Source organism: Pyrgilauda ruficollis, unplaced genomic scaffold (genome assembly GCF_017590135.1).
Source record: "Pyrgilauda ruficollis isolate IOZ18807 unplaced genomic scaffold, ASM1759013v1 scaffold21, whole genome shotgun sequence".
NCBI classification, from domain to species: Eukaryota; Metazoa; Chordata; class Aves; order Passeriformes; family Passeridae; genus Pyrgilauda; species Pyrgilauda ruficollis.
In genome coordinates, this window is record NW_024520318.1 from 8,517,086 (window position 1) to 8,539,261 (window position 22,176).

Sequence of the window (22,176 nt, forward strand, 5' to 3'; positions counted from 1 at the left end):
CTATGGTGGGGCGAGGGCAGCACGGCAGCTGCGCTCAGCGAGGGGCTGGGCCCGGGGTGCGCCGGGCAGGAGGCCGCGCTCGGCCTGCAAAGTCCTGGGCTCGCCGCGCCCCTCCAGAGCCGCTGGCTCCCTCTGGCCTCGCGCCCCCGCATCCCCGCACTGCTGCGCCAAGGGCCAGCGCCCGCGGTCGGAATGGGCCCTGGTTCTCCCCGCAGTGCTGCCGCTGGAAACGGGGACCCAGGGAACCCCGAGAGCCCCGCACAGGCCCTGCTCCGGAGAAACAGCCTGCAGCCACCCTCGGCATCCCGGGAAAAGACAGCTGGCACACTGACACAGGGTGCCCTGACCCTGCTGGGATCTCGCTTTACAGCAAAAGGCAGGAGGATGGAGGAGGCTGGGGGGAAAAGAATAAACGAACGACACAAGGCAGGAGTCCAATAAAACTATGTTTATAAATAAAAACAAGGAGATTGGTGTTGTTTTTATAAAACCCAGTGGATAGGGCAGGGCAAAGGGTGCGCAGTGGCCAGGGAGGCTACTGGGGACAGTCTGACTCCAGCGGGCTGAGGGAAGGAGAGGCTCCAGGGAGTCAGGGAGATGAACTGATGGCGTGTGAGAGCTGGCAGGGGGGCTGCAGGGGCAATGCAGACTCCCAGGGAGCAAAATACAATTCAACTCCATCGTATAAAAACTGTGAACACAAGAAAGACCAGAGGAGGCAACGCTTGTGGAGAAAGCCACGGCGTGGCAGGAGGAGAGGGCGCCGGGGCGCCAGCACCAACAGCGGCAGGGTCGACATGTCCATACTGTACCGTGCTCGGCCCTGGGCATGGGGAAAGGGCTGCCCCAGCCCCAGGCACGTCTCCGAGTACCCAGAAGTGGAAGGAAGAAAGGCAGGGAGCACTGGAGCAAACAGATTCAACTGTCCCAGCACACACTGAGCCCAGAGGCCATGGTTCAGGCTGCAGTCTCACCCCTGGAGAGCTCGTGTTGCCACCAGGCACGGCTCACAGACCAGAGGGAGTGGGGCTGTCCCAGAAGTTTGTCCCTCCCAGCAGCCAGGCCAGCAGCACTGGGCAGAGGAGAAAACAGACTCAGGCCCTTCAGACGGCAAATACAGGGGACCTCCATGTTTCTCCAAAGCATGAAAGCGAACCAGTTGTGCCCCACCCTCGCCTTCTAACTTAGTCCAGGCCCCTAAAGGTACCACACAGCTGAGCAGCAGCGCGACAGCAGGAGGGAGAAGGCCACAGCTGCCACCGCCAGCCCCAGGCACGGGACAGCCCCTACAAACAGGACAGGCAGCAGCACATTGCAGGCAGGAGGGCAAAGAGCAGGATGGAAGGAGCAGAGCTCTGCCCTTAAATCCCCCCAAAGAACCCCAGGGCAGGCGTAGGGCACTGAGTCACGTAAGAGACTGTGCACAGGCAATCACCACCTCTCTGGGCTGAGGTACAGCCCCAGCCCTGAAACCTGGCCAAGGTGAAGGAGGGTCCTGCCATGGGTCAGTGTCAGGCTTGGACCTGGCCCAATATGTGGACAAGAGAAGGGAGGCAAGAGGGAAGTGGCAGCATCTCTCCACTCCCTGGAGGCACTGAAGCCCTGGAACATTCATGCATTAGCCAAAAGGCAGCTACAATGGGATTTAAAATACATATATAAGGCTGGTCCCTGCTCCCCTCTCAGGGCTGTGGGAAGGGCAGGGCATCTTCCGCGAGGGGGAGGAAAGAAGCCATCTTCAGCACCATGCGTGCCCAGCGCCCTGGAGCTCCGTGTCCTGCTGTCGGGCCACGCCATGCTCCAGCTCTCCCCCCCATGGGCGGCAGGCTCAGAGAAAGTCAAACACCCCGTAATTCTTTGCTGCTTGATAGAAGAAACACAAAAGGGTGAAAAGAAAGAAGAGATGTTTAGGGTGAAAGGACCGAGGCAGCAGTGACACACGGGCAAGCAGCACAGGGTGCTGGGACGGATGCGGATTAATGGGGTTAGAGAGGATGGCAGGAGGGAATTACCATCGGAAATACACAAGTCTGGGGGCAGGAGGGGCTGACAGCACCCAGCAGGCCTGCCAGGCCTGTCCACCCCACTCGAGGAGGGATTAGAATCAAGGTTTAGTTCCATTTATTATTTTTTTTTCCCTTTTTTTCTTTTCGTTATCAAGACCAAAAAAAAAAGAAACAAAAAAAACCCCAAAAAAACAAGGGGTGAAGCCAGGGCTGGTCCTAGGAAACAAACAACAGGGATAGAAGGGGGAAGGAGGGACAGCAGACAGACAGGGGACGGGCGCTTCACATTACATCCACAAAGAACTCACTGGGGTTGCCCATGGCCATTCGGAAGGACTGTCTACTGGCTGTCAGTTCGGGGGGCACAGAGGCCAGGTCACGGCCCGGCGGCGCCCCGGGGGGCCCCATGGCTGACGGCGGTGGAGGCATCAGCAACATGGGGGGGCTGAAGAGAGGGGGGAGGCCGGGCGGCCCGTACGACTGCTGGCTGTGGTGGCTGCGGATGCTGTGAGCCAGGGAGTGCTGGCTGCGCTGGCTGTGCTGGCTGGCCGGCACCGAGCGCTCGCTGGCCGCACGCTCGCGCCGCATGCTGCTCCTCGTGGTGTGGTCCGACTCGCTCCCGCTGCCGCCTGACTTCGACTCCCCGGTCTTCTCTCTCTCCTTCCTCCTCTCGCTGCCACTGCGATTGGAACCGCTGCTCCGGCTCCCTGCGAAGCACGTGAGGCAAGGTTAGGCACCAGCTCGGACAAGTCAGGAAGAACGGATGGATCTCCTCTAGCCAAGGGAGGACTGCAGCACACTCCGGCACAGCCAGGCCCCAGCACGGTCTGTGCTCTCAGTCTCCCTTCAGCAGCGAGTCCCACAACCCCTCCGAGATGGCTTCTACCCTGGCTTCCCCCACAGAGTCCTGCTGCTGCCCTGTACTGAACAGGATATCTGCCCACCTACAGGTATATTTTAATCCTTTTCACTCACCTTCACTGTGCTGACTGCCTGCACTGCCCCCTCCGTAGCTGTAGCCTGGGTCAGGGAAGCCGGGATGGGGGTTGTATGGATGAGGCGGTGGATACTGATATGGGAAGGCCATAGGCCAGGGTGCAGCTCCTGGGTGGGGGAGCGGAGCCAAAGTGTCCTGATCAGAGGCGCCGCTGGAGCCGTCATGATCATGAAGAGACAGATTAGCCATGTCTGTAAGAAAGCAGAGAATAGGGGTTAATCCAAGCAGAAAAACAACCATGTGTGGTGAAGCGGCTTTCTGTCCATTCTTGCTGATGGACAAGGACAGGATATGCAAGGAGACACAAGAAGTTGGCACTCTCTCTGTTAGTCAATGCCACCATTTGTGCTTCCTGGCTGAACAACTGCCAGGCTGTGGGAGTCCAAGCTGCCACTCTAATACAGAGACCAGCTTGGTGGGAAAGGACCACATCAGAGCTACAGCTCACTCTGCCAATTCCTTCCCCCATCTTATCTGAGCAGCCAACTCTGAGCACCAACCCCTTGCCAGCACTGAAACTGAGAGCCTGGAGACAGTCAGTAAAGACTAAGACTCTGCTATGACTGTCCAGGAGAAAAGATCACATAGTAGGTGACTCTCAATGCTGCTTCCAACTTTACTACCTCAGCAGCAGGACAAGGGAGCTGGGATATTCTTCATCACTCCTTTAACAGAGTCTGTAGAACAAGAGGCCCAGCCTGATGGCAATGGCTGTAGGTGTGTCCCCATGCCATCAGCAGGGCTCTGCAGGACCACTACCCCTCCATCCTCTCCCTCCCACCCATGCCAAGAGCCATACTTCCACAGAGGTCCCCGAAGATGTAATAGCACTGCTCCGAGAAGGTGATCTTGTTCACGGTGTGTCGGATGTAGCCAGCCTTCAGCAGGTTGCTGGCATATTTGCGGGATTCACGGCGGTCTGTAAAGCCCTCCACATGGTGATAGAGCCAATCTACCACATCCGAACCTGACACCAAATACAGAGTTAAATTTGGCAAGAGAGAGGAAGACAGCAGCCCTTGAGGCAGTGAGCCACACTGGAGCAAAGACACAGTGGGTCAAAAGGTTCCATTTCTGACTCTTGCCTAGTCAACAGCTTGTTTATGGTGTCAAATATGCTCACTTGGACATCTGCCTGAAAACAGGCCACCCATTCCCCAGCCCCTGCCTCTGCTGCAGGCAGCACGGTCTCTTACCAATGAAGGCATTGGGGATGGTGATCTTCAGCCACATGCGGTCACGCACTTCGAGGCCTGACTCTGGTGAGGCCATGGCTTTGACAATGGTGGCCATGTCACTGTGGATGGACAGGTGAAAGTCATCGAGGCCTGTGGTGTGGATGAAGGAAGGTAGGCAGAGGTGAGAGAGGACAGAAGAGACTAGAGGGCCACATGGAAGCATCACACACGGGAGGAATGGGCCAGGGAACAATACATCACAGACAGCCTTGGGGTACATGCTGTGTAACCCCCTTCCAGCCTTCCCATGTTATCCTTCACATGTCAGCAGTTTCCTCTTGGGCAAAGCCCAGGCAAGAGTCACAAACTTACAATAAACTCTTGGCTTGTTGCCTCACCCAAGCTCTCCAGACCCTTGCTTCAGGGCTTTATATACCACATCATCCCAAACCTTCAGAAAGCAACCAAGAGGCCTGTGCTCAGCAGGACCCTGCCCCACCACGAGGCTCTTTGCTCTCAGCTGCCTCCTCTATCCTGCTCTATCTGCTGTCTGGGAGGAGCTCTCAATTGCTCCAGGGACATGCTGAATCCCTTTGGCTTCACATTCTCAGCAGCCAATCCCTAGTCAGCCTTTCCTCTACACCTGCCACAGCTCCTGATTGCAGCCAGGCTCCTCTACTCTCCTCACACAGAAGGCTTAAAAACATGATATTAATTCTCCCAGGCAGAACTCCTACTGATCAAAGTACTGGCCCGGCAAGAGCTGCCTCCCTCCCAGTCCCTTCGCAGGGCAGATCTGGCCCACCCCAGCTGTCCCCAGGCAGATGTATTGGTCCCTTCACAGCATAGTGAAGGTGAGGAGGCCGTGCAGCGGGTGCAGCACGGAGGCACAAGGACTTACGTTCGGTCTCTGGGATGGAGCTGGTGATGGAGGAGCTGGTGGAAGTGATTGTGCTCATGGATGGACTCATACCGTACGCTGGGTAGGTGCCAGTCATCGCTGCCGTGTGAGACACCCAGGCTGCCGGGTCGATGGGCCGGATGGGCTCACCTGCAATGAAGAAAGAGTCAGTCACTAGTTGTAAGAAATTATCACCTCATCAAAACAACCTCTGGGGAGGGACAGGGACACAGCACAGCCCATTCCATCCCCAGTATTTGCCGGGACTCACCCGGATCGGAGCATGGAGAGTCTGGCCCAGCCCAGATCCGCTGGGGAGCAACTGGGAGAGAAAGAAGAGAGGGAGGGTCAGCAGGAGAGGTGCAGAGGGAGAGATCCCCCTATGGCTTAAGGGGGGGGTTTCTCTTTCCTCTGGCGCCCCGAGCAAGTGACCTCCCTGCCCCAGTGAAACGCGTCCCCAGCGTGATGTGGGAAGAAGGGCTGGGCTTATGGGCATTTTGGTTTGGGAATAGGACATATCAGCCTCCTAAAAGGAGAGCTGAAACCCCATCAAACCCCAATTCAGTGCCCCATGGAGTCACACACACAGGGGAGGAACAAGACAACAACCAAGTAAGTGCTTAAGGCAGGGCTCTCACATGAGCTGGGCACCAGCGCTAAGGGTGGGTCAGCTATCCACTTACTCCTGGGTAACGAGAAGCAGCCACGCGGACTGGGGTCCCAGCACTTGGCCACTGTCAGGGTGATGGGCCTGCAACAAAAAGGTGAGAGTTAGAACCAGAGCACAGTAACACAAACCCCTGCATGATGAGTGGATGCTGTGTGCCAGCTCTCTCCTGGGAGACAGGGAGAAGCTGCTAGTATAGTGACTTTGTTCCCCTCCAGCTATGGGTTTCCCCTAGTGACATGAACAAAATGATGTGACCCCGCTGAGGGCCGCTGGTGACCCAAATAAAATCAGAGAATCACAGCAAAGTTTGTTTTGGAAAGGATCTTTAAAGGTCATCTAGTCCAATTGCCTTGCAATGAGCAGCAACACAGCATCTCCACAAAAAAAGGGGCACAGACCCCAATTCCCTGCAATTCCGCTGGCTGCAATTCTTGCATTAGACATGAAAACCCAGGAATCAAAGCAACACCAAAACCTTAAGTTCTGAGCTTCTGCAGAGGCACCGGCAGAGGTAGCTGGAAGATACGACTCACATGCTCCAAGCACAAACTGTGCAGATGTCCCTGGATGGAAGGACAACCCAAGTACTCACCCCGGCTTGTGCACGATCTCCCGCAGCACCCGCACAGCATCGTCGTTGCTCATGTTCTCAAAGTTGATGTCATTTACCTACAAACAACACAAAGAGGTGAGTCCCAGAGATGTGACCAGAGGCTGAGCTCCCCACTCAGCTCAGCAGTGACTCAGCTTCCCTCTTCCAAGCATGACTTCCTGGGTTTAGCCTGCCAAAGTTCTCAGGGAGGCTTCTGGGTCTTTTCTTACTGCTTTCCTAGGCCCAAAGATGGAGATATGTGGGTGTGAAGTACCTGCAAGAGCATGTCTCCTGGCTCAATCCTGCCATCAGCTGCCACAGCGCCTCCCTTCATGATAGAGCCAATGTAAATGCCTCCATCCCCACGCTCATTGCTTTGTCCCACAATAGAAATGCCCAGAAAGTTGTATTTCTCTGCAGGGATGGAAAGAGAAAGATGTAAGTCAACCCAAAGCATCAAGCACAAGCAGACCTAACCTCCTAATGGTGGTGATTTGCACCCCTGTCCCAGAGAGATGTCCTGGGACACACAAACTCTTGAGAGACAATTTCTACAAGAGAAGCCAATCTCCTACAGAATCCATCTCCTCACTCCTCCCCCATGCGTTCTCTTTGCCCCTTCCCCAGTTCCCTCTCTACAGCCCAATCTTGCTCTGGAAAGACTGCAGGCTCCATGCACACCTCCCACTCACCCATGTTCAGCGTGACTGTGATGATGTTCAGGGACATGGTGGAGTCTGTGATGCTGCTGAAGGACGAGGACTGCAAAGTAAGCAAAACAAGAGATGTCCTCCTGTGCCTAAGTAACATTCCTAACCCTAGCTTCCTCTACTTGTCCTTTCCTTCCTGCCCTTCCTTGTGGCACCACAACCACCACCCACAACTCCAGTCTTATGCTGGGAGCTTTGCAGAGCCAGAGAACAGCCATGGTCCTTATGACCTCTCTACAGCCAGGACAAGGCCTGTGGTCCCAGCTCTTGAGGCTACATTGGCTTGGAAAAGGTTCACAGCACTTTTTGAAGTCTCAGCACTTGGACACTTGTCCAAAGCCATGCCCATAGCAAAAACAGCTGAATCCCTGTGAGCCCACCCAGACCTGCACTGCCCTCCCCAGGACACCCAGCCCCTCCCTGGGTACCCGTTCAATGCGTGGAGCCTTCTGTTTCCTCCGGCGTCGCTTGTGCCTCCTCATTAGACGGGAAGCACTGCTTTGCTCTGTTGAACTGCTAAACCTGCAGGCAAAAGCAAGAGTCAGCTCTTCTACTGCCATAGTGGTGGTAGCAAGAGAGTCATGGAAATGGCACAAGGAATAGAGTACTGCAGGGGCAGAGGGGAGAAGATGCATGGGGGACAGACAGACAATGGCAGAGGGGTCTGCTGGGTGAGACGGAAGCAGGTCTGAGCCCAGGACTACTGCGCCCTGCAAAGGCATCTCTCTGTTCTGAGAGTCAGGGGGAAATTAGTGTTTCCCCAAGACCCAAGCTCTCCTACCTGCTGGTGGAGTCATCTTCATCTGAATCGAAGAAGCTGGTGGTCTCCAGCTCGCTGCTCATGAGCGTGGAGGAGCTCTCGTACCCACCCAGGTCTCGGCGGCGCTCTCCCTTCACTGTCCCATTCACCCTGGGTGCTGTGAAAAGACAAGAGTCAGTGGGCTTGAGACAAACCCTTCCCCTATGCTGGGCTCATGGCAACCCCCTCAGAACAAATCTGGCCATCAGTCAATCCCATCTAGTGCCAAATAACTCCCAGTCTACCCTGGAATCAGATCCATCTCCTATGGGACACCTCTTCTATCACTACAGAATGGGAAGAGGCTGATGGGCCAGTAGAACAATGCTGCTAAACTTGTGGAAGACTTGCAGCTGTTTCCTTGGTAGAGCAAGAAGCAGCACAAGTGGCAAGGCTAAAGCTCACTCTGCTTCTCAGCTAAGAAGACGGAGGCACAACTGTCTCCTGCTCTTGGGGCTTCTACAGGAGATAACTCCCTTGACTCCAAAGGGTTCAACACCATGCTCTGATGTAACACTGGTGCTAGCTCCTACCTCCAATGTGAGGCTATGGCCCTTTTAAAAGCTACAGAAATTAAAAGCCCTTTTGAGTTGGGAAGGTTCTGCAGAGCAGAGAAAGCTGCCCCAAGTTTGGAGCTGGTGCTGCCACCATGCCCCAGCCATGCCCTTCCAGAGCTCTCACCGTGTTAGCAACACTCACCATGCTCAGGCCCATCTGTCCGACGAGGTCGTTCCCTCTGTGATGACACTACCGAGTCTGTCTCTGTCTCATTGTCCAAGTTTTCCCGACTCCCTCCAGTGTTCGGGCTGTGATGAGATAAAAGCAAACAAATATGTTCAACAGGGAACAACTTGAGGCTCTCTCTACCTCTGTCCTGACCAACACAAGGTTCCAGCCATCAGTTATTTCCCTCTTGAGGGACAGGAACAACCACAGCACATCTACAAGTGCAGGGCAAAAGACTGGGGATGCTGTGCTGGCTCTTTCCCTGCATTATTTTCAGCATGCCCTTGTTTGTTCAATAAAGCAGCTCCACTTCAAATCGGCTCCCATCCCCACTCTCCTCCCCTCTTGCTGGCTGTCATCCTTGACAATTTGGGTAAGAGTGTCCCAGCCTGGTCTGGGATACTGGTCTGGATTACAGCAAATGCACCCTGCAGCTCTTGGAAACCAGAACAGATGTCCATGTAACTTACTGGAAAGAGGGGGGCCTGGAGTCTCCAATTCCTCCTGTGCGCTCCATGGAGGGTGGCAGCTCTGTCTGGTTATCAGCACAGACTGAGCCAGCATCTGAATGGGAACCCTCTGCAGACACCAGCTGGAGGGATGAGAGACAGAAAAGGAAACTGAGAAAATATTTATAAGAGTGGCCAAAGGAGCTGGCCGAAAGCCTGCCTGGCCCAGAATCTCATTTCTGGCAGTTGACAACAGCAGATGCCCAGAAGCAGGTATGGAACAGGCCAAGCATGTAGCAGCATTTTCCCTCCAATGCCTTCCCAGACACTGGCTATTTGTGGTTCAGGAATTCCTGACCCAGCAGTGAAGCCCAAGTGGGTGACAACTGTGCTTGGACACACTGACATCACCTGCACACCCACACCACACACTCAGGTAACCCTTAGCTCACATCCTGCAGCAGGGACTGGATTCCTCCAGTTCTCACACTGGGAAAGGCAGTTACAGTCATTCCCTTCGTCAGCTCTAGCAGCCTCTACACTTCTGCCTTCAAGCTGTGGAACCCAGCAGGACTTTCACCTTCACAACCCTCAGAAGCTGGAGGTAACAGATCTCAGGGCCAAGGCTGGCTTTGAAATAAACTTTTGAAACAGGCTCTTTTTCTGGCTTTCATATGTACTTCACAACCTTTCAGGCTGTGCTCAGCTTATTGACTTGAGCACAACCTTCAGCCAATCTCTGGGATGCTCAATGGATTCCCCAGTGCAGAAATTCAAGAAAGGGTTAAACCCTAGAGCCTCTTTATGCCAGGCATGCTGTCACCCCTATTGCTCAGGACAGACAAAACATGAAACACAGGCTGGAAAAAAGCTGATAGCTGCCGTCCAAACCACAGTACCCAGTGTAAATTCAGAGGCAGGACTACTGCTTGCTGGTGATGGAACCACATCTGCATGGAGCCAAGAGAAGAGGCCAACTCAGACAATAGAAGCACAGCCCATTTATACAGGTCTTGAGTGCTTCCCAGCATCACTGATGAAAGAGCTGTGCCCTGCCCACCTTCAGGAACTGGGGAAATCCTCAAAAGGGGGGTATGGACCCCACAGATCATCTTAAGCATAGCAGATGAGAGGTCTACTGCCAGAGATATTGGAAACAAAGACAGGGATGTAGCTGAGGCAAGGAAGACAGGGCAGCCTTGAAAAAGCCAGAGAGCCAAGGCAGCAGACAGGGCAGAGAGCAGCCTTGGGTGTCAAAAGCTGCAGAGCCTGTCCCACAAGCCCCAGGACAAGCCCAACGGCTCCTGCTCTCACCACTGTCTAACCAGCTCATCTCACACTCAGGTCAGCTTCTCTCCCTCCAGCAAGCCCTAGGCACACGCCTGGCTCTGCTCCTGGCACCTTCCTGGTGACCTGTCTACCTGTCTTCCCAGGATACATCCCTATTCTGGTAGCCACTGCCTGGGAGCAGAGGGTAGAAAAGATGCTAAAAGTGGCCAGCATTGCCTAGGGAAAAGTCTTATAATACTTTCTGCTTGAAAATCTCGAGGCAACATCAAGCAAATAGAACTGGACAGAGGGAACTAGCCACAGGCAGCTGTCAAACAGCAGTGAGGAGAGTTGAGGGGGTGCTCCCAAGCAGGCAGGATTGATGCTATCTTCCTCTAACACTCCCAAGGCTGGGATTTCCTCCCAGGAAGGTTTTGATAACGATCCTGCACTTTTCCTGCCTCTTACACTGTCAGGAAATACTCACTTGGATTCAAGCCCCTGTCTTTCCCTGTTGCTAAAATTAGTACTGAGTTCCTAAAATAGCATCATCCCAGCCTGTCTGTTGGAAGCAGCAAAGCAAGTGCTCCCCTCTCAGCCCCCAAACCACCCATGGACTAGGAGAGTCTCAGCAGAGGTAGAAAAAGGGAACATCAGGTGCACAAAGGCCTCTGGGACTGCCATTATCCTTCACGCATAAGAGCTGGTAGTGATGCTCACTTGGGGCACAAGTTCCCTGTAAAGGATCCAGCCCAGCAGAGCAGCAGCATCGTGGTCACACCAGACAGACCCACACCAGATCTGTGCCACTCACACACTGAACAACCAAAGAGCTCCTGCAAGGAAAGCCAGCAGCTCCATGGACACATGGATCACAAGGAAAAGCACACTAGATAATAAAGGAGCACTGGAATAGATTTAGAGACTCTGGGACTCCCCATAGGGCAGGTGAAAGCAAAAAGCAGCTGGAAGGGGTGGGGTGGTGGGACATCTTGGGGCAGATGCAGCAGCAGCGGGATGGATGCAGAGGAACGTGCGGTGGCCAAGGGCCGGACACAGGCTGTTTTCCGAAGGGCCTGGATAACCGCTAGAGGGAGGACGGCAGGCGTCCGGCCCCAGCTCTTTGTGCGGGAGCCCAGCACAGCCTTTCCTCCTGCTCCAGCCTGCACCCTGCTCCCCTGGCTGGAATTCCAGCAGCAGCTGGGTTGGCAGGGGGGTACCTGCCTACCCTGTCACTGTTTGGTGCAGGGATAGAAGCAGAATTAGGTGTGACCTGCTTTGATTTGCTGAGGATTTTTACTGTTCAGAGGCCTCTGGAAAAAGGCACTTGAGTCTTGGTGTAGATCCACACACCCTCATCAGCACAAACTGCAGCTCAGCAGAGGGAAAACTGGATGATGTGCTGTGGAGACCCCTCTAATAGAGGGTCCCTGTGGGGACAGAGGGAAGCATGCGAGCAGGGAGCAGAGCGTGTGCATGGCATGGTACTGAGGGAAAAGCTCGTCCTGCAGCTGGCCCAGGCAGTACCTTTAGTCTTCAGGGCAGTTAAGTCCAGTCCGCTTCACCAGCACTAAAGTCACTTAAGCCCTTTGCACCAGTCATTGGAGCGGGACTTTCCTTGGGAAGCTGACCCTGCCATAGGGGCACAGGGGTTATGTTGTGGACAAGCCACGACCATGATCTCTGATCTCTGTTAGGCATCAGTCACCATGAGCTCTTCATAGAGGTATCCCACATCTTCCCTGGCACAGGGGAGATGTGCCCAGCATCACAGAGCCCCCTCTCCAGCTGAGGGACTGGAGTGTGGGGATCCAGCTCATCAGCTTCATGAGCACCCAGCACACCAACAGTACTGAGCAGCCCCTGTGCCTCACTGGGCACTCCACATCCAAACGTTGTTTTTCAGAGAGGGTACAAACAGGCCGAGAGACACTGAAGCAAGGGGCTTGCTTACCCACGACACCACCCGGCCGTTGAAGCAGGGAAGCTTGGCATTGTCATCCGAGATCTCTTCTTTCACCACCCTGCAGAGGGGAGAGGAGGCAGTCAGAGCTGGGTTCAGGACTTCAAAGGAAAAGGAGACTCACAGATGGGTATTTGCATACAACACCAGGCAGCCCAGGCTTGGACTGGCAGCTCTCTCCTGCTGCTAGGCTGCAGGCTCCTATGCCCACAGCCATGACTGGCAGCCTGAAGAAGGGCCAAAGACAGAATAGCCTTTCTATGTGGATACAGCTGTTTCATATCCCAGATCACATTGTAATCAGTAAAAGTAAAATTCAGGTGCATATAATAGAATTATAGAACTGTTTAGGTTGGAAAAGACCTTTAAGATCATCAAGTCCAACCATTACCCAAGCACTGCCAAAGCCACCACCAAACCATGTCCCCAAGTGCCACATCTACACAACTTTTAAATACCTTCAGGGATGATGACTCTACCATTCCCCTGGGCAGCCTGTTTCAGTGCTTGACGTTTTTGGTGAAGAAATGTTCCTAATGTCCAATCTAAACCTCCCCTGGCACAACTTGAGGCAATTTCCTTTTGTCCTGATGCTTTCTATTTGTAAGAAGAGACCAATCCCCACCTGGATGCTCCTCCTTTCAGGAAGTTGCAGAGAGTGGTAAGGTCCACCCTGAGCCTCCTTTTCTCCAGACTAAATACTACCAGCTCCCTCAGCTGTTCCTCAAAGGACTTCTGCTCCAGACCCTTCGCCAGTTCTGTTGCCCTTTTCTGGACATGCTCCAGCACCTCAATGTCTGTCTTGTAGGGAGGGGCCCAAAACTGAGCACAGGGTTCAAGGTGTGACCTCACCAGTCCCAAGTACAGGGGACAGTCACTGCCCTGGTCCTGCTGTCCACACTACTGCTGACACAAGCCACAATGCCATTGACTTTCTTGGCCACCTGAGCACATGCTGCCTCATGCTCAGCCACTGTCAACCAGCACCCACAGGTCCTTCCCCACCAGGAAAGGCAGCTTCCCAGGCTGCCTTCTCCCACCCTGCAGAGCTGTGTGGGGTTGTGACCCAGGTGCAGGACCGAGCACTTGGCTTTGTCAAACCTCATACAACTGGCCTTCGCCCGTCAATCCAGACTGGCCAGATCTCACTGCAGAGCCATCCTACCCTCCAGCATATCAACACTCCCACCCAACTTAGTCATCTGTGAACTGAGTGTGCCCTCAATCCTCATGACCAGATCATTGATAAAGATATTAAACAGGACTGGCCCCAATACTGAGCCCTGGGGAGCACCACTGTGAGCAGCCAATGGACGTAGCTCCATTCCTGACAACCTCCTGAGCCCAACCAGCCAGTTTTCTACACAGGGAACAGCACACTTGTCCAAGCCATGAGCAGCCAGTTTCTCCTGGAGAATGCTGTGGGAAATAGTGCCAAAGGCTTTACTAAAGCCCAGCTAGATAACAACCACAGCCTTTCCTTCATCCACTAACTGTGCCACACTGTCACAGGAGATCAGGCTGGTCAAGCAGGACCTGCCTTTCCAAAACCCATGTCAGCTGGGTCTGATTGCCTGGCTGTTCCGTACATGCCCCATGATGGCACTCAAGATAACCTGCCCCATGACCTTCCCTGGCACTGAGGTCAGGCTGACAGGCATGTAATTCCCTTGTAGGTGGAATCACATTTGCCAACTTCCAGTCACCTGGGACCACCCTGGTTCACCAGGACTGGTGGTAAATGACAGAGTGACTCAGTAAGCACTTCCACCAGCTCCCTCAGTATCTTTGGGTGGATTCCATCTCACCCCATAGACTTTCGTGTGTTTAAGCACGTTGCTGACCATTTCCTCTTGGATTACATGGGCTTCATTCTGCTCCCTGTCCTTGTCTCCCAGTTCAGAGGGTTGGGCACCCTGAGAAAAGCTGATCTTGCTATTAAAGATTAAGGCAAAGAAGACCAGATTAAGTACCCCAGCCATTTCCTCACCTTTTGTCACTGTTTCCCGCACATCCAATAAAGGACTGACATTCTCCTTAGCCCTTCCTTTTGTTGCTGACATTATTTGTAAATACATTTAAATTGTCTTCAATAGGAGTAGCCAGATAAGTTCCAGTTGGGCTTTGGCCCTTCTAGCTCTTCCTGCATAACCTCAACATCCTTGTAGCACTCCTGAGTTGCCTCCCACTTCTTCCAAAGGTAAAATATTTTATTTTTTCCTAAGTTTGAGCCAAAGTTCCCTGCTCAGCCAAGCTATTCTTCTTCCCCACTGGCTTGTCTTTCAAGCACATAGGGACTGCCTGCTCCTGCATCTTTTAGATTTCCTTCCTGAAGAATATCAGCCTTCTTGGGCTCCTTTGCCCTTCAGGACTGCCTCTCAAGGGACTCTGTCAACCAAGTCCCTAATCAGGCCAAAGTCTGCCCTCTGCAAGTTCAAGGTAGCAGTTCTGCTGATCCTCCTCCTCACTTCTCTGAGATTCAAAAGCTCTTACCGTGTTGTGGTTGGTTGCACAAGGTGGCTCCAGCCATCACATCACCCCCCAGTTCTTCTCTGTTCACAAACAAGTCCAGTGCGTGCCTTCCCCAGCTGGCTCCCTCACCCTCTGTAGCAGGAAGTTCTTCCCACACACTCCAGCAACCCCCCAGACTGTTCCTGCTGTACTGTATTTCCAGCAGACATATTTCCACCAGTTTGCTTATTTCTAAAGAAATACATAATTTAAGCCTCTTTATAATGATCTGAAAGAATCACAAACTATGCCAGAGATTTCTAATAGATGAAAGTGAAATACATTAAACATGCTGCCTACTAAATGATACTGCTGCTTTTTAATTACATACATAATATTTCAACATCACTTCAAGCTTTATAGCTGTGCCATAATGTCACGTTCCTGCATTACACAAACAGCTACATTATCAGCCTTCACAGTGAAAGAAGCACTAACTTTATTTTTTTCTCCAGGAAAAAATAAATCAGTTTTCTTCAGAGAAAGTTTATTTTTTTTAATTTTAAATATCACTGGACCCCTAAATACTTTTCCCACACAGAATCTGCTATCAAAACGACTTGCAAATTCAGAAGATTCAATTACTACTATCTTTGATAAATCAAATACCAAAATAGGCTTTAACAAGCTCATTTTCTTTTCTATCCAATGACAATATTTTAAGCACTCTTATTTAATACAAAGATATATTACAATTAGCTTGTGATACTATGTTTCCCCTCCCAACCTACATTTAAGGTAGCTTGACACATATTATGCTTAAAACATGAGGTAACTAGATAGTGAATAAATTATGAGGGTAGGGGAAAAGTCCAACCAAAAAAAAGAAAAATAGCAAAGTAAAAAATGTGAAACCAAGAGAAATTATGTATTAAAACTAAGCAGATTATAAGTGTCCAACACTACTTAGAGGTGGAATCCTATCAACAGCTCTGAAAGGTCCCCAAGCTAGTCCCTAACTCACAGGGAATCAAAGAGGATGCAAAGGTGGGACACGGAGCTGTGACCCACTGCCCCAGAGTGCCATCAAGTCACAGCACGCTGGGGCTTGGAGAAACAGGCACTCTGGGCTCCTGGCTCTGCTCCCTGGTGTGCCAACAGCTGCCCCAACTGTCCCCAAAAACAAGACGCAAGGTTTGCCAACACTCACAAGGCATCAGCAAAAGGCAAATGAGCAGTGCTGGAAGCCTAGACGTGGGGAGCAGGCCCACTCCACCCTGCCAGCCCCACTGGTTGCACCGGTGTCACACACGCTCAGCAAAGGGCTGTCCCACGGGGTGAAAGGCAGCACGTCACCCCGCCTTTGCTGACAGCTGGCACTCACAATCCCTGACAAAACTGGAGAGCCAGCAAAGGGACTGCACAAAGGCTACCCATCCCCAGAAGGCACAGATGAGGAGGTCATGGTTTGAGCAGTCTAATCCACTCCCCAGGATGTGTGTTAATTCTTCTTGCACAGATGGAGAAGCAGGAAAAGCAGGAAAGGAGCAGTGACGATGGATGAAAACCCTGATAGCTTAATGCTTCCCTGTGTTCTGTGCCAGCCTCTGCCCAAATCCCCTGCAGCCCAGATGAAAGTCAAATACAGGCCCTTGGGACCCACCCTCTCTGGTGCCCACACCAGCCCTTTCCAAAGCAGGCAAGTTGTCGTCTTCTCACTTCCAAGTGCACACACACATGCACCCTGCCCTGGCTGCACTAGCATCCATTCATACTGTCGCCAGCAGCCTGGACTGCATCCAATTCCTAGAGAGAACTTCAGGCAGAGCCAATTTTCAGTGCTACATACTGCCTGCTCAGGGACACAGAGCCCTGCCTGTGGGTGAAGGGACAGGGTGATATATTTGCTGGGTCAAGGTGACCAACTGCTCAGCACAAGTCAACTATTCCACTTTCAGTGGGGACAGAGGAAACCAACCCCAAGACCCGCCCATTCAGCCTCAGCTGCAATGCCTGATGGAGAACAAGCTCCCTCTGTCCTGAGAGCTGGTCCCTCCTCACTCTTATTACCCTGCGGCTGCCCCAGACATCCCAGGGGTCAGCTCCACCCCAGAGTAGTTTTCTCCCTCCTTCCCCAGCCACTACATTATTTATCACTATTTATCACCCAGATGCCAGAGCACAATGGATTATATATTTAGACTCTACAGAGCAAAAACTGATAGTGCTGGAGTCAGGCACATGCCGAGCAGGAATATCTCTGCAGCACTGCTCACATATGTCACACCATCCCAGCTATTCGTGCCCTGCATTCCTTTCCAGCCTCAGCCTGAACTGCAGCCTTCCTCCTCCATTCCTTTCCAGCCTCAGCCCTAGCTGCAGCCTTCCTCCTCCCACCTCTCACCACTCTTCCAGTCACACTTCTCGCACGGACACGACCGCAGGTTCACACGTCAGAAGCCACCGAGCGAGCAGCCTCTGGGGGAGCTGTGAGCAGTGCCACGTTTCTGCTCCGCGCCTGAATGGGGAGGCAGCCATGAGATGAAACCGTCCCGCGGATGTGCTGGCAGGGAAAGCCATCCTCTGAATGTGCCGGGAACAGCCCCCACCTGATGGGGTCTGACCCTGGGATTCCTGAAAGAGCAGACCCAGAAAGGGTTCAGGCTCTCTGGCTCTCACCAAGCCTTTCATTTTCCCAGAGCCCAGGGAAAACATCTGCCTAAGGCTGATTTCAGAGGGACTGCTTTGAGTTTACTGTCAGGTTCTGAATGTTCCAACGTCCTGCTGGGGGCTGGGTAGAACACGGCTAAGAATGGTGGCCAGGAAAAAACCCTTTCATGTGGAAGCAACCCGAGCCTTGAGTTCAGGACCCTCGGTGCTGCTGCCCTACCCAGAGAATCGCCCTGCAGCCGGGCACTCACCGGCCCCCTTCCCATCCTGGGGCCAGCAGACATGCCGAGGCCAAGCTGCAGCTCCGCGCCTGGCACGCAGGCCCAGCGCTCCCCGGCACTCATCTGCCTTGAATTTTCCAACAAAGAGACCTGCGGGAGGGAGGAAGGAGGGAGGGTTACAGGGGAGGCAGGCCGAGTGGGCGGATGATTCCACCGCCATCCCCAGTGACACGGGGCCAAGCCGGGGGGAGGAGGAGGAGAGGACGAGGCTCTGGCTGTGCAGGAGCCCGGCTGGGGTGTGCGGAGGGGGCTGCCAGGGCTGACACAAGCAGCACATCTGCTCCCATGCAGCTGGGGGAGGGGAAGGGACAACCCCGCAGCAGGGAGGGAAGCAAAGGAAACCCAGCTCCAACCCTGGCTCCATCGCTACCCTCCCGCCAGCTCCTCCTTTGGAGCCAGCAGACCCTCTCCCCACGGCCTGGGAAGGTGCCATGCTCCCAGTTTTCCTCCCGCTGCCTTGCCGGCAGGAGCAGCTGGCAGCCTGGAACATGGATGCAGAGGCGGGTGAGGGACAAGCAGGCAGATGCTGCCTTCTCTGGGGAGTTCCAGCCTGGCTCAGGAAATTAGAGGGTATTTTATATCACAGAGTCATGTCCTAGGAATGAAGGGAAGGTGGGGAACAAGAGAGTGTGCAGGGGAGAGAAAGGAGGCCATAAACCCCAAGCTGCGGAGACGGCTGCGCCGTGTCAGACCCCGGCTGCGCACACATCGCCAGAACAGCGCAGCTGCTCTGCTCCAGCCTCCTCGTTTCCCCTCGGTGGCCTCCAGCCTGGCTGAGGCTGTGGATACAAGCGAGTTTCTAGCTTCAGCCAGCTCTGGTCTCTCCTGAGCAGCATCCACTAGCCACAGCAAGGTCCCTGGGAAGAACTCTGGCAGAGTAATACAAGCCCAGCGAAAGAAGAAATCCAAGAGACACGGACAAAGGCTTCCACAGGATTTGAACCTCAGCTTTGGAGGCAGGCTTGGAACTCAGCAGCAATTACTGCTTGTTTCTGGCAGTCCTGTCCCCCAACTTGCCCATCTAAGGGCTTGCCGCGGGGAGGATACTCAGAGAGAAGAAATCACAGACATGGTGGCAAACACAAAAGCTGGATCTGGCATCAGAGGGGTCAGTACCAAGAAGGGAGTTAGGGTTGGGGACCTCTCAAGCATGTTGGACAGCTTGATGGCCAGGATGAAAACCAGGGGACGTGCAAAGACTGAGAAGACAACTGAGCAATGACAATTTCACACTGAAAAGATGCAAAGTTAGTAGGGCAGATGAAAGATCCTCAATTGTTAAGAGGAAAAACATTTACAGAGCGGCAACGTTCTTTCCAACAGTGCAAAGCCCAGAAATTAAATTATAAACAATCTTCTCTTACAACATTCCAGAAGTGCATAATTAGGTTGGTCATTCCTGTAACCTTAACAGTCCCCATCTCCTACAGCTCACAAAGGAAGGAAAAAAACAACCCCAACCAAACAAAAAAAAAACCATCAGGAAACACTTCTACCTAACAGCACAAGCTTCAGGGATTTACACACTAGAAATGTGATCTCATTTTCAAGACATCTAGTACACTCCCCTTAGGGCAGGGATGTCTTGCTTCCAATTGATTGTATAGATTAATAATTCTGCATAGCAAAAGGAACCACTTTCATGTTTTACTACCCAAATATGAGCAGCTCCTGGCTCTAGAGCAAAATCCTCATCTCTCCTGTAAGATAACGCTGAAGCTACAGGGATGAGCTCTGCAGCCATTTCACCAGATTAGAAAACTGGACAGGGCAATTCTCTATGAGTGTTGGGATTTCATTTGGGAAATATGTGCCTGTTAGATTAAGCCCAGATATGATATGTGTATTTCCCAAGGACAATTCACCCAAGAGCTACAGACCCAACCAAAGAATACACATGGCAGTGATCACACATGTATCGGTGAGACCTCGGGCTTTGCAGGCAAACAGGATGAATCAAACAGGATTAGAGGATTTGACCTGTCTGTCTCTGTAAGCCAACAGACTCTTTGGGTCTCCCTCACTGTATTTTCTCCTCCTGTGCAAAGAAGAGGAGTACAAATTGCATTACACTGGGGTGAGAAGGGCTCTCTGACCATAAACAGACTGTCACTCTCCCATTTAATTCCCCTTCCAAGCCCCCAGACAGGGTGTTCCACACTGCTCCTCTATGCTGCAGCACAAGGTAAAAGGGGAAACGCAGATTTGTAGATGGTTTCATTCTCAGACCTACTGTCCTGTCTATCCCTGCACCCCATGTGAACATGAACTCCTTTGCAGCGCTGTCTTTACCTGGTGTGCTTTTCAAGAATCAAGAAGCACAAATCATCTGTTAGCAGCTGTCCTACTACCAAAACAATAGGACACCTCTGCACTTGTGCAGGAATGGCCACCCCTGCCCTCCTAACAAGTCCAGGGAGCATCACAAGGACTCCTCAAAGGTCATTCCATTTCAATGACCTGCACCCTTCAAGAAAAGGCTCTTTCATTTTCAGGGAATGGTTTGAGTTGGAAAGGACCTTACAGATCATTTAGTCTCAGTCCCCCTGCTAGGGGCCTAGAGCCTCCCTCTACCACAGTCACTTCTGCTGCCCCACAGCCTCCTCATGCACCACGAGGCTCCTTTCTCAGCCTTCTGTGCTTTCCCCACCACGGTCAGTCAGGCAAGGGCTGACAAGACATCCAAGACGCCAACTGATTTCCCTGAGAAGCCCTCATCAACATGTTTGCAATCACTCCACTGGACAAACACCAGGACAAGCAGAGCCCCTAAGTGTGGGTGATGCTTGGCTCCAGCTGGACCTGTGCTCAGCCCCACACTGGGTGGCAGATGACAGAGATCAGACCTCCTGTTCACCTAGTCCAAAGACTGGAAAAGGAATGGCATTTAGGAAGGAGCCACCCAGGCTCAGAGGCCAGCCCAGGAGCAGCACTTATCAAAGCAAAGCTACAGACAGATTTCACGGTGAGCGAGGGCCCTGGCGGCCCCTCCCACCTTGATCCCAGAGTGGCCATCTGGCTGCAGCCCTGCTCTGCAAACAAGCCCGACAGGCCTGTCCTCCACCGACCCACCGGCACGGGGACTGCAGGAGGCACCTCCTCGCTAATTAATCCTGCCCTGCCCAAGCGATGCTTCCAACCTTCCAACCTCCGGAAGGACATTTACAGACATCATCAAAGAAAGCATTCTGCAGGGCCCCGAAGGTTCAGTGACACTTTCAGTCTCTTTGAATTGGAAATCAGGACAAACGGGAACTTCCAGCAGAAGCCAAGTCAGGTTCTTCACGCTGCTAGCTCAATTTCAGCTCCTCAGTAACTAAAAGCTTGCATAAAGATACAACACAACACAAAGATACAAGAAAAGTGGACAGACTCGCTGTGAGAATAAAAGATTTGAGGTTAAACATCTGCAGAAATGACCTTTAGGGAATGGAGACAATTCCACAGACATTGTAACAGTGGCCAAAAGCTGGGCTTGTATTCTGAGTGGGAGAGGAAACAGGCTCAAAGAGGCCCCAGCCAGAAATGTGTATGAGACAGGGTAAAATCCTGATGTGGTTACTGTGGTTCACACTAATGTGAGACAGCGAGCGCACCGGAGGAGGGAGGCTTGGTCTGCTGTGACACTCAGCTCCATCTGGACACAGACAGCAGGAAGGCAGAGCTGCAGAACACCAGCTCCTGCCGACAGAGGGAAAGGGAGAGAGATGAAAATAGTGCAGAGGTGGACAAAGGGTTTATCTGGCTACTGCTGGTTACAAAAATCAAAGGACAACACCAGCTTATCAAGAAGCTTGTGAATGAGGTGTTTGGGCTCCACAGGGCGCTCCTTGCAACTCCACATGAGCGAGAAGTCACTCCCCCTTTTCTAGGCTGACTAGAAAGCAACAGCCTTCCCTGCAATGTCAGGGACTTCACACTGGTTAAGACAACTGTAAGGAGCTGTAAAGAGCCCCAAGGGCTGCTGGGGGGACAGTGTGAGTTTTGCACATACACCACAACCAAGGGAGAAGGCCATGATGCCTGTGAAGGCTCTGCATGCACCATGGGGAATGCAAGACCAGGCCTTCCTTTTCTGGCCCTCAGCTGAGGGACACCCAGTCAGTCCTGCTTTTTCAACAGCAAGCGAGGCTCCTGCCAAGAAAGCGCTGCTGCTGTGGAATGTGCTGGGCCAGCAGTACAGCTCATTCCTGGAAAAGCATCAACTCAGCGGGAGACCAAGGAGAGGAGAACAGGGGGAAATTGGGAAGAGGGGGAGGGTGGGAAACAAAATCTGAAAGCTTGGACTTCCACACCTGGGGAAGCACAGAGCAGTCTGCTCACCAGCACCTCCTCATCATGGGCTGCCAGCACAACAGCCCTGCCCAGCTCCAGCCCTATGCTCTAGGAGCACTCTCTGCCAGCCAGATACCGCCAGAGCAGATCTGGGACCACACAGGCCAAGGCAGATGTCTGTGGGGAAGAGGAGCAAGGTTCATTTCCCCCCATCATGTTAATAATTAATTTAATTTAAT

At 52.9% G+C, this 22,176-nt stretch overlaps 1 protein-coding gene across 4 annotated transcripts in view; it reads right to left on the reverse strand.

The window, feature by feature from the left end:
• Positions 1-433: 433 nt before the first annotated feature.
• Positions 434-22,176, reverse strand: part of DVL3 (dishevelled segment polarity protein 3) — a 33,277-nt gene continuing 11,534 nt past the window's right edge. The window contains exons 2-17 of one of the 4 annotated variants that reach the window (XM_041467793.1): positions 12,252-12,321; positions 9,050-9,171; positions 8,553-8,659; positions 7,836-7,971; positions 7,483-7,576; positions 7,037-7,106; positions 6,619-6,758; positions 6,345-6,421; positions 5,766-5,833; positions 5,354-5,404; positions 5,083-5,232; positions 4,200-4,331; positions 3,803-3,970; positions 2,982-3,194; positions 2,315-2,713; positions 434-1,860 (exon numbers count right to left, since the gene is read on the reverse strand). In XM_041467793.1, the coding sequence (XP_041323727.1) occupies positions 1,829-1,860; positions 2,315-2,713; positions 2,982-3,194; positions 3,803-3,970; positions 4,200-4,331; positions 5,083-5,232; positions 5,354-5,404; positions 5,766-5,833; positions 6,345-6,421; positions 6,619-6,758; positions 7,037-7,106; positions 7,483-7,576; positions 7,836-7,971; positions 8,553-8,659; positions 9,050-9,171; positions 12,252-12,321 (2,029 nt within the window). In that variant the 3' untranslated portion in view covers positions 434-1,828. Of the gene's footprint in view, positions 2,714-2,981; positions 3,195-3,802; positions 3,971-4,199; positions 4,332-5,082; positions 5,233-5,353; positions 5,405-5,765; positions 5,834-6,344; positions 6,422-6,618; positions 6,759-7,036; positions 7,107-7,482; positions 7,577-7,835; positions 7,972-8,552; positions 8,660-9,049; positions 9,172-11,824; positions 11,929-12,251; positions 12,322-22,176 lie in introns of those variants that run through there. The other 3 variants (XM_041467796.1, XM_041467794.1, XM_041467795.1) reach the window with 3 other exon arrangements.